The following is an 11,734-nucleotide window of genomic DNA, read 5'->3' as shown; positions in this document are numbered from 1 at the left end:
CATGAAATTAGTTCATTTAAGTCCCACAAAAATTTAGATAAAAAAAATTAATGTATGAACAAAATTCAAAAAAAGAGAGCAAAAACTGCAAAACTAAGAAGAAAATATGAATTTTCATTTAAAAAAGTCTACTCACTAACCAAAAGTCATGCAGAAATAGCATCGTAAATTTAGTAAATAAAATTTTAATGATCGGGGAAAAGAAACCTAGATGAAAGACACGAGATGCGCGAAAAAAAAAAAGGAAAACAAAGAGGGAGAGGAAAAAAAGTATGAAAAGAAGGAAAAAAATAGAGGGAGAGAAAAAAGAGGAAGGAAAGAAAGAATCAAGAATAAATGCTTATGTGACACAATCGTTAATTAATGACAAAACAAAATTGCAAAATACAATCAAATAGCCACCAATGTGACACTCCTTCGAAAGGAACACATTAATAAAACTGAATATAAAAAAAACTATAACACAATATGCAAATATAAAATGTCATACATCTAACTATAAACGAAGCATAAAATCCAATTACAAAATATATATCTCATAACAAAGGACATATATATGATAAATATGTTTATAAACACTGTGGTAAAAGATTTTGAACTCATCATTATCGTGGAGTCAATTCACATAATATTTATTCTATCAAATATAAATAAATATAAATACCAAACATAATTAAATTCGAATTAGAGTCAACTAATTTAGAAGACGCTCTGGTGAGATTTCGCGAACTACCATTTACTAGTCAAGTGATTCATGTATTTCACTCAAATATAATGTCAATAAATTGTCAATTTTAGTTTAAACTTTAAAGCATAGGATAGGTCGACATTTCCAGTAATTTGGTACTACTGTACACACCAAAGTCGACGGATAAATGGAGGCCCACATGCCACCGATACTTAAATGCAGCCACGTTCTAGTGGTGCCCTACCCGAATAACTACGGTAATGTCCGGTGACCGGAATTTAAATTCATAACCTTACTCTTCCGTACGTATCAACTATCAAATGAGTACTCTGTCTCAAACTAATGTCGTTCCCATTTTTGCACGTCATTTTAGATGTTAAAAAAAATATACTTCGACATATTATTTTTCAATTTTTTTTCCTGAATAAAAATATAGATGTTAAACTTTTATTCAGAAAATTTGAAAAATAATATGTCGAACTATGTTTTTTGTGCACCTTAAATTACGTGAAAAATGTCAAAGTGACACTTATTTTGAGACAGATGGAGTACGTAAAATAGAATTTAATACTCCTCGTCCCTTTTTAGTTGTCACTTTGATTTTTTGCATGTATTTTAAGGTAATTAAAAAACATACTTCCACTTATTATTTTTTAAAAAAAATCTTTTTATAAATAAAAATATAAACTATAAATTTAAATTTAGAAAAATAAAATTTTAAAAATATATAGTGACTTTAAAGTACGTGAAAAAAGTCAAAGCGACAACTAAAAAAATACCGAGTAAGTGCAAAACTATGCCCACTGACTTGATGCACCATAATGGAGTATCCATACACGGTCTTCCTCATGTGCGTTAAAGGATGAGTTTACAAATTTTTATCGGTGATATTGGTGTAAATGTATGGGTCCATCTATATCTATGATTAAATGATCAATAAAAATGCACCAAATTCCTAAAAATTAGTGTTTTACGTGTGCTCACGAGCATAGCATAAAAAACGATTCAAATTTTGAAGGAAATAACAAGGTCAGTAGGGATGGGCACGGGGGCACTTCGGGGTCGGGAGTGCTATCCCCGACCCCGATCCCCGAATTTAATACCCATCCCCGACCCCACCCCGAACGGATATTTTCGAGGAATTTTAATTTTTAATAAAAAAATAATAACTTTATAAAATATAATATACTTTTTAATATAAAAACAAACTACTAACTCCTAATATACTAATAAAATAATAATATTTATATTTTCAATATCAAATCATATTAAAATTGATTTATAATATAAATAAACGACAATTTATAATATATTATTTTACAATATATTTATAATCAATCAAAAAAATAAAAGATCATTTTTTAAATTTAATTATATTACAAAAGTTATCTAATTTTCATAATATATTTAGTGTAATATATATATAAATATATTATTATTTACATATATACACAATCGGGGTCAGGGATCGGGGCGGAACGACATCAATCCCCGACCCCGACTTGATCCCCGAATTTTTTATAAAACATTCTCCGATCCATGCCCTGTCTCCGAAAAATTCCTCGAATCCCCAACCCAAACGGGACGAGGATCAGATCAGGGTCGAGCGGGGCTGGGTTAATGTCCATCCTTAAAGGTGAGCTTTTCCTGCTGTCAGAAATTCATGAATTTCCGTAATAATCTTTAATTTCAAGTGTACTCTGTTTTGTTTTAAAATATACTTATAAGTTCTTTGATTTTGTAACACGTATTCCAAGTTATTAGACCATTTAGTAAGAATTAACATTTTTATAATTTTTTCGACAAAATATATTACTTAATATTTAATTACGAAAGATAAAATTTTGAAAATAATAATTTTAATTATGCAGTTAAATGATTCAGAAATATATGTCAGACAAGCGACATATATTTCAAAATGGAAAGAGTAGAGTATTTATATTTCTGCATGTATTCATACCATCTCAATTGTGCTTTTCAAACAAAATCTTAATTTTAAATTTAAAGAAGATGTTAAATATTAATGTTCCAGTGAATTTCTGGTTACTCCTTTAAGAGCTGGTATTCCCTCCGTCCACTTTTACATGTCTATTTTGTTTTTCGAGGAGTCAAATTGATCAATTTTTGACTAAACATTATAAATTATCTACTAATTTTTTTCTAAAATTGAAAGTTGCATATTAAACTAGACTAAATATACTTTCTAATGATATAATTTTTATTATTTTTCTCCTACCTGATCCATGTAAAAGCAGACGAAAGGAGTACATGGTCATTGACCCACTATAAAATCTATAAAAAAATATTAATTTCTTATATTATCATTCTTGTGTTTCTCTTTATTTTTGCTTTGATTTTCAGGACCATGGAAAAAGACTTTATGGGTTTTCCTATCAGTTTTTAAAATCTTATTATCTAAATGTCCGGAGATAACATTGTGTATCTTTCGGTTAGATGATAAATTTTTTTAGATGAAGGAAATCCCTGATGCGGCTATTGTATCTATGATACAACTCATCTACGAGTATGTAGACCCTGAAAAAAAAAAAAAAGAAGGCTGTTACGATGAGCACACCAAATTTAGGGGGTGTTTGGGGAGGGCTTAAAAGCCCGAATTCTGGGTTTATAAGTTAGAAGCACTTATTCATACCATTTGTGTAAAAAGTCAAGAAGCACTTATAAAAAGTTAGGAATGTTAGCTTTTGTTTCAAGATTTTTGTTTATTTACCAAACACTTTAACCACTTATAAGTCCCAATTTGCTTCTAACTTCTACTCCACTTCTTTACTTTAAGCAAAAAGCACTTATTTTAAGTTCACCCAAACGCCCACTTAGTGTTTGTATGTATCATCTGTGTACCATTTACATTCTTTACTTTGTTTATAAAAAGTTTAACTGCTGCCACCTGAAAAGAGATCGCCCTTCCTGCTCCACGGATATTCATTTTCAGGCATGTGTCTCACGCTTACACACATATTCTTCTTCATCTCTATCGTTCCGAATAGCAGCCTCTATTCTTTCGAGGCTGCTGATTTCTCCAAAAATATACACTTCCCTTCAGCCCTTCTCACACTCAATTTGGAAGTGTATACCATTCCCAAAGCCCGGGCAGCGTGCTAAAACGAAAGTTTTGTCAGAGAGGATTGATTACAATTTGCCTTATCTTTTGGCACATATTAATATTCTTCGAACAAAATGTTAAAATTAATGTTTTCAGAATTTTTCCGAACTATAATATTAGTCATATATTTTTATAAACAATTTCAGAAAAAATGATTTCAGTTATATGATCAAAAAATTTAAAAAATGTAGTTAACAAATTAGATGATCTATATTACAGACATCAAGGGAATATAATTAACATGAGATAAGTTCTATGGAGACCACGTTTTCATTGGAGACTTGGTGACGACTTATGTACTGCAACTAAAATATTCCATGAAAATATTGCAAAACGTATTATTTTTCGAATCATGTTCTACAAATATCATTATTTTATTGATAACCTTGCAAATTTTATACATTTGGCAAATAAAACATTAAAAAAACATATTATTTTACAAAATCATATTTAGTGTGCAGAACATTTGTTGATCTTGCAGAACATACATGTTTAGCTTGTTTAGCATAAATAATTTTCAACATTTTCAATGAAATAGTGATAGAATACAAGTGATCTCCAAAGTCTCCGATGAAAACGTGGTCTTCATAGAATCTTTCTCCAATTGATTACTTTTCATGGGGAAAAAATTATTTTTCCTATAGAACCATAACTTTCCAAAGTTTTCATCAACCGAAATCGTGCAACTTACCAAAAAACATAAAACCATAACTTTCCATTCATCTTCCAATCCACAGAATCCTCAACTCCAACTCCATGGTTCCCCACTGTAAAATGTAAAAAAAAAAAAATCCAAAATACTACAGTACTAACAAATCTACACAAACTACAATTCTCAAAAAGTCAAATAATCGAGAAGCAGCTTTAAACAATAGCAGAGGCCAGAGAGAAAAACAAAAGAATGAAAAGTGGCATGCATGCATTAAGAAGATGGCAGAGACAAACAAAACAGTACTGTGCCGGACTACAATTACCTACATTCTACATTATCGATTTACAATGGCGCATTTCTGGAATTCCATACCCCACTTCTTTAATTCTCCTCTCTCCTTTCGATGTTGACAATTCCCCCCTGCTCGTTTTTAACCTTTTCTCTCCACACCTATATTATTCACATGCACTATTATTACTTCATTATTTTTTCTTTTTTGACACTATACGGAGACTTATATGTTTTAGTGATAAATATTTATTCTACTACTTCTCAAATGAATGAGAGTCAAATCTGTTTATTACTCCCTCCGTCTCAATTTATAGGTCCATTTTGGAATAAACACGCATATTAAGAAAAAAGTTGGTTAGATAGAATCTTATCTCATGTATCATTAATTAGTGCATTGATAAGTGAGAATATAGTTGAGTTTCAAAAAAATCACAATAACTATAGGGATTTAGTGCATTGAGAAATGAGAATAATGTTGAGTTTCAAAAAAATAACAATTAATATGTAGATAAATTTGTATTGAAAGAAGAGAGGGACAAGTATTTTGGGACAATTTTTTTTTCCAAAATGGACCTATAAATTAAGACGGAGGGAGTAATTTTTATATACGATATGTTTCCAGTTTCGCCCCTTTCTCTAAGCAAAGTGGTACATATTAGTATCAGAATTTGAAGCGTAATATCTGCTACCTCTGCTTGACCAACTCTGTTTGAGAATTGAGCCGCATGTCCATCATAATCTATACATATTGTAACTAAGTATTCTCTACTGACACCGCCTAAAACATATATCAATCGTAATCTATACATAATTAGAGGTGGCAATACCAAACCCGACTCGAAACCCGACCAATCCGCAACCTGATTTACTCATACAAAATCTGAAAGTGACCCGTTCGACCCGAAATTAGAATTTCATTTCTATAAACTTCAATTTCCAGTTTTATCCAATTTTTAGTGATTTTAGCCTAACTTGAAATCGACCCGAATTACGAACACGACCTGTGACTCGAAATTGTCTAACCCGTGTACATAACTTGTGTCATATATATATATGCTACTATTACTTTTGTTGGAATAGAATTTCAAACAATATCACGTTCTCCACGAAACAGTAACCGAGGGGATCCAAAAATTATCAACAGAACTTTAGTGCAAGAAGCCGAATGGTACTCCCTCTGTCCCATTTTAACTGATGTTTGACTTTTTAACACGTATATTGAGACGTAAAAAAATAATAGTTACACTCAATAAAAAAGTTCAATTCTTATATCAAATAAAAGTTTAGATTCTAAACTTTTATTTCATATAAATTTTATAAAGAATAACTATGATTAGATATGATTTTTTTAACGTCTTAAAATACGTGTAAAAAAATCAAAAGCAGTTAAAATGGGACGGAGGGAGTATGAAAAGGCATGAATATGTAGCACATAAAAGTGAAAGTGACCCAACATCATGGTAATAGTTGATAGTTTTTGACTACAGGATGGCATATCAGTTGACGAAACAAGATCTCACAAAAATTTAAAGACGGAATGGAGATCTACAAGGACGTTCCTACAAGGGCCTCTTTTGCAGCTCACTGTATGTGAATTAATAATGCACATTCTGTGCTGCAAAAAAAAAAAAAAAAAAAGGACCACCAACTCGCATTTGCAACCAACAGAAGAGACAACGGTAGTCCTAACCTCTGCACATGTTAGTTGCGTCATTATCAGTGACTAAAATTACAATCTAAGGTTTTCCTTTGCTCCATCTAGTCTTCTGAAATTTTGAAGAGAGCGGGGATAACCCTATAGCAAAATGCAACGCTTTCATAATCTTCACGAGACCGTGGGCACAGGGAATATAACTAGACGTCTTGACCCGACAAGGATAAAGCACTCACACTGAAGAGTAAACGAAAGAGCATAACAATAGGGTAAAGATCCTTTACCCGTAATTCATATAGCTTACAAGAAAATTGCGAGTTTTATTTCAAGAGGATGGAATTCACAGGAGCACAGAGCATATAACGGAACATGTGGGGAGTAGCACATTATTTCTACTGACCCTAGCCCATGTCGGTGGTCCCTTCTGTCTTCCCACTGCACGCCAAACTCCATACACATTAGAAAACAGACCTGGAAATTCTACTTGATATGATTTCACAAAATTCCACTACTCACGGAGTTAGACATGTGGAGTTTGAAAACCACCACAATACTATACAAATAGTTCAACAGCCAAGTTGAATATATCAACTGAAATCTAAAGTTAAATTGGTTGTCACTGGAACACTGGCAGATAAAGAAAGACAAAACAGATAAGGATAGAACACTAAAAGATTGAACACAGCACACATAAGGCCCATTTAAGTGAACCACATAATATTATAGCCCAGCCCAGCTAACCCTTCTTGTTGAGGTGGGCTTTTAGCTTTACATATAGCACTCAACACTTTAGCTATCCTTCTAATGAACTGATTGCCTAATAGCAACTTGCAAGTGCCGAATTATTATAACTATAAAAGCTACTAGGCAAACACAAAACCATAAATTCAACACAGAATATGCTAGAGTTTCAAAACCACCATGAAAATAAATCAAAATGGAACTTACAAGAGTTCTTTCCAAATTCTTCCCTCATTTTGGAAATAACTACCCATGTGACCCAAATAAAGTATACCACGTTTTCATCATCTTAACATAATAGTAATTATATTATTAATATCATGATAGAAGCTCTCTATTATCAACCCTTTCAGCACTATCAATTTCACAGTTCACAGACATTGAAACTGAACAAATAGTCACTCTGGCAACTGATTAGAGCATTGCTTAAAGATAAGTAGCCATTGAGTCGGTCATTTCAAATATCATAAAAAAAAAATAGCATATCCGAGCACTAACCGACAAAAATAACTATGAGGTTAACCACATCACATCCATCTAATACTACCACCCAAGGATTTGAAAGATATATGCAAACAAACGTATGCACTTTGCCACCTCAAAGAAACAAACATCTACAGGTTTTAAATTAACACTATTATATAGGACCTCCTCCAAGAACAACAGTCAACAAAACAGACCAACATTTTTGTAAGTTAAGACTGGTTTTTATTTATTACTAGCATAATAAGTTGATAACCACATTCAGAACAAACATTTGTATGCTCCCTTTCAACCCATGGCATATTTCTGGGTCCAAGATCGTGCAGTGGTCTCATACTTGGCCCTATCAGTCTTGTACATATGTGCAATCTCGGGCACCAAAGGATCATCAGGATTTGGATCAGTGAGCAACGAACAAATAGAAAGCAGAACCTGAAATATACTTGCATGTTAAACGACCACACAACTGAAAACAATCGAGTAGTGCTTTGCATGCATGCCCTACCAGACTACCCTTTACCTTGGATACGGTCAGTGCAGGACTCCACTGCTCCTTAAGTATGTCAAGACAGATACTACCATTGCTATTAATATTGGGGTGAAAAACTTTCGTCTTGAATGACACCTGCCATATTCACATTCTTCTGATGTAAAAATCATATGGCCAAAAATTAATAATTAAGAAAACACAACTTTAAAATGCACCTCATTGAATACAGAAAGTAAGACATAGTACAGAGAGAGCAACACACATAACAGTCAAGTCTGATATAGTAACAAAGAGAGTAACCTCAGAATTGGGGTTAAATACCACTCTGATCCCTGTAGTTGGCAGTTTGGCACCTTACTTCGATTTGGGTACTAATACATTATTAACATATATCTATGTATGTGATAGTCTCGCTTCTCACGGCTAAATGGCATAGCTACATACGAGCACAATATTACAGCGGTATAATATAGCATAAAAAAGGGTGCCTAATTCTATGGCATAAAAAGAGTTAGACAATACTCCCTCCGCCCCCCTGAGTTATATACATTGGGGGACGGGGACGCGGCACGGACTTTAATGCTCCGATTAAGTGTAGTTCTATAACTTATTTTTAAGATTTTTCTTTTCCGTATAAAAGTTTGAATGTTATATTTTTATTCAGAAAAATAAAATTTTAAAAATAAGTTATAGAACTATATTTTATAAGAGCATTGAAGTGCGTGTCGGACAATGAAAAAGAAACGTATAGAATTAAATGGGACAGAGGGAGTAACAATTAAAATGTTTGAAAGAATGGGGAGAAAAAGTTTGAAGCAGGGGCAAGACACATTTCAAACTTTTAATAGTGTAAAGATGATGTCGCTAAGTGTACAAATGTGCTCACAGTTTAAGGTAATTGCGAGTTGATGCAACTTGGACCAGGAGAACATGGGTGCAAAAAGGAACATATATGTCTTCTCAACAGCAGGCAGCTATATACAACACAGAGAGAAGAAAACACATCCACAAAAAGTGCACAGTGGCAACTTAGCAACATGAGAAACTCCCATTCAAGTAGAGTAAAATGACAACTCACCCAGGTTAATATTTTTGGAGGGTTCATTTGTTTTAAGTATTTGAAATTTAACTGTTCCATTGCAGTGTTTACAATCTATGTTACCCATTTAACACAACGCATACGCCAGACTGAGACTTGGGGGTTTCTAAGAATTGGAGACAAAGTAAGGACTTGCGTATTATTTATCTTAAACCTATTGCTGGATTTCAGTTATCAATGGACATCTTCATCAACATCAATGAGAATTACAGGCTGACAAGTGTCTCACCATTTAATCTACCAGCGATATACATTTTATACACCGCCGGGCTTATTCATCACAGAACAGAGCAGGTTAAAGGTGCTTTTACAAATGCACAGAAAGGTTACACGATAAAGAAGGATATGCACCAAACCATGTAAAAAACAGCATCAAAGAAAACAGTAATTGATGCAAAATCACAAGGCAAGGTTATTACCTTTGGCGGCTTGAATGGGTAATCAGGTGGAAAATGTATGGTCACAAGAAACACTCCACCAGAAAAAGGGCTGTCAGCAGGGCCCATAATTGTGGCTTGCCAATGGAACATGTCTTCACCAACAGGTCCTAAAGATATACACGAAGACAAGGTAATTAACAACATTAAGTCTAAATCAAAAATCAGATATCAATAAAACCCCAAAAAAAGTTCCCAAATCTTAAGTTTTCGCATTCAAATTACTAACTTTGAAGCTCATCAGAATTGTAAATTCCAAATAATGATCTAAGTAATAATTTCTGACAGAATTTGGATATTCTGAGAAAAGATTGAACAAACCAGCACTGCATGAAACAGGAGGATCCTTCTGCAAATCCTTCAACTCCTTCGAGATCCTCTTCGAAGCCATCACTGGGTTCCACTACACTTCAAAACGAGCAATATCAATACAAGTCGTTTACAAGATTACCTTTGGTTACAAGTGAGGGCAAAAAAGAGAGACACGACCCAAATTCATGAACATTTGTACAGACACAATCAAGAACAATATTTTACCGCACCCCGCCCCCAAATCAGTCTTAACAGACTACAGCCCCAGAATTCAAAAATAAATAGAGAAATTTATATTAAACCTTCATTTTTTTATTAAAAACAAAAAGAAAATTTTTAAACTTCCTTCAGCTATTATAAATCAAAAAATATTTTCATCGTGGGCTCTCTCAGCCCTTGTTCCACTACTGGTCTTGATCATTATTTCTAACAAACTTGTAATAGAGAGCCACTGTGGGGCCACAACCGATGAGATGAATCACTAGTACAATCTTGCTATGTTATGTTCAGCCAATTAAAATTACATCAAATTTATAAACAGCGCAAAATCTTGAGAAAGAAAAAACATAATATCAAATTTGCACAACATCAAAATCAAAGGGTTCGCGTTTAAACCTTACCTATCTCAAGATGACATATATAAATCTATGAATCAAAACAATCCAAAAAATCATGTTCCAATTAAATATGATTAATCAAAAAAAAAAAGAGAAGAAAGCACAATCAACAATAATGAACTACACAGATAAAAATTAAAAATCGACAAAAGCATACAATTATACAGAGAGAGCGAGAGCGAGAGAGAGAGGGAGAGGGAGAGAGGGAGAGGCGATTACCGAATTGGGGGAAACAAAAACGAGGGGGATGCAGTTGTGTTTGGTATGGAGAAGGGGTCTTAGTGTGCAGCTTTATTATCAAGCGAAGCTCTAAGCTTTAGGTAGGCGCTAGAGATATATATTATTGTGTATTTGTGTTTGTGTGTGTACGTGTCATCCAACGATCCCGGTTGACGATGGATATCAATCGACTCATTTACATGCACAGCTGCACCCTTAAAAATCATTTTTTTTTTCAATTGTTACTGGATAAAAAACGCCTTTCGCGTGATTGGAAAAATTATTTAATATAATTTTTCTAAATATTTATATGCTAAAAATTATCACCTCTTATTTTATTTTATTATTAAAATATAAATAATTTTGATAATAAAGGTTTAAAAATGATAAAAAAAATATTTCATCATGTTTCAATATAATTCAGATTTTGAATATCAAAAAATGATCAAAATTTAAAATTAAATTTTAATCATATTTCTAGTTAAAAGATATATTTTATTGAATGACAGTAGAACCAAGTATATTTTTTATATAGAATTTTTTATATATAAAAAGAGGATACATCCTTTTACTTTGTTCCAATTTTTTATATTATCGAAACCCTAAACATGAACCAGCTGGAGCCTCCGAGGTATTCTGCTCCGTTAGCCCGTAATAAGTCGTTTTGATTTTTAACAGGTAATTTGAGATGTAAAAAAACATATTTTTACATATTATTTTTCAATTTTTTTTCTATATTAAAATATAGATATTAAACTTTTATTAAAAAAAAAAGCTTAAAAAATAATATGTACAAGTATATTTATGTATACCTCAAGTTACATGACTCTTATGGGACATAGGGAGTATTGAATACTGACATAACAAAATAATTAATAGTTACAAATGTCAAGGAAGGGTCCAGGTCTAGGTCCCCAGCAATCAATTGTT

General features: G+C 32.6%; 1 protein-coding gene across 2 annotated transcripts; it reads right to left on the bottom strand.

The window, feature by feature from the left end:
• Positions 1–7,745: 7,745 nt before the first annotated feature.
• LOC108219743 (ubiquitin-conjugating enzyme E2 28) lies at positions 7,746–10,959 on the bottom strand. Of its 2 annotated transcripts, none has more exons than XM_017393250.2 (5): positions 10,805–10,959; positions 9,978–10,064; positions 9,639–9,766; positions 8,151–8,255; positions 7,746–8,062 (listed from the first exon to the last, which is right to left on the bottom strand). In XM_017393250.2, the coding sequence occupies exons 2-5, from the start codon at positions 10,045–10,047 to the stop codon at positions 7,919–7,921; spliced, it is 447 nt and encodes a 148-aa protein (XP_017248739.1). In that variant the 5' UTR covers positions 10,048–10,064; positions 10,805–10,959; the 3' UTR covers positions 7,746–7,918. The 2 variants fall into 2 exon arrangements, with proteins under 2 accessions (XP_017248739.1, XP_017248738.1); XM_017393249.2 differs by having other exon boundaries at positions 9,978–10,059; positions 10,805–10,954.
• Positions 10,960–11,734: the final 775 nt, after the last annotated feature.

This window comes from Daucus carota, chromosome 5 (genome assembly GCF_001625215.2).
Source record: "Daucus carota subsp. sativus chromosome 5, DH1 v3.0, whole genome shotgun sequence".
Taxonomy (NCBI): Eukaryota; Viridiplantae; Streptophyta; class Magnoliopsida; order Apiales; family Apiaceae; genus Daucus; species Daucus carota.
Note: the sequence above shows the minus strand (reverse complement) of the source record. Positions and strands in the feature narration are given on the sequence as shown.

What these genes read in the sequence shown, in the direction of transcription:
- LOC108219743 (XM_017393250.2), bottom strand. Translation starts at nt 10,047, where the DNA reads ATGGCTTCGAAGAGGATCTCGAAGGAGTTGAAGGATTTGCAGAAGGAT. An exon ending in TCCTGTTTCATGCAGTGCTG is followed by an intron (nt 9,767 to 9,977) that starts GTTTGTTCAATC and finishes GTATATCTTTAG; the next exon opens with GACCTGTTGGTGAAGACATG. An exon ending in CTGCACTGACCGTATCCAAG is followed by an intron (nt 8,063 to 8,150) that starts GTAAAGGGTAGT and finishes AGTATATTTCAG; the next exon opens with GTTCTGCTTTCTATTTGTTC.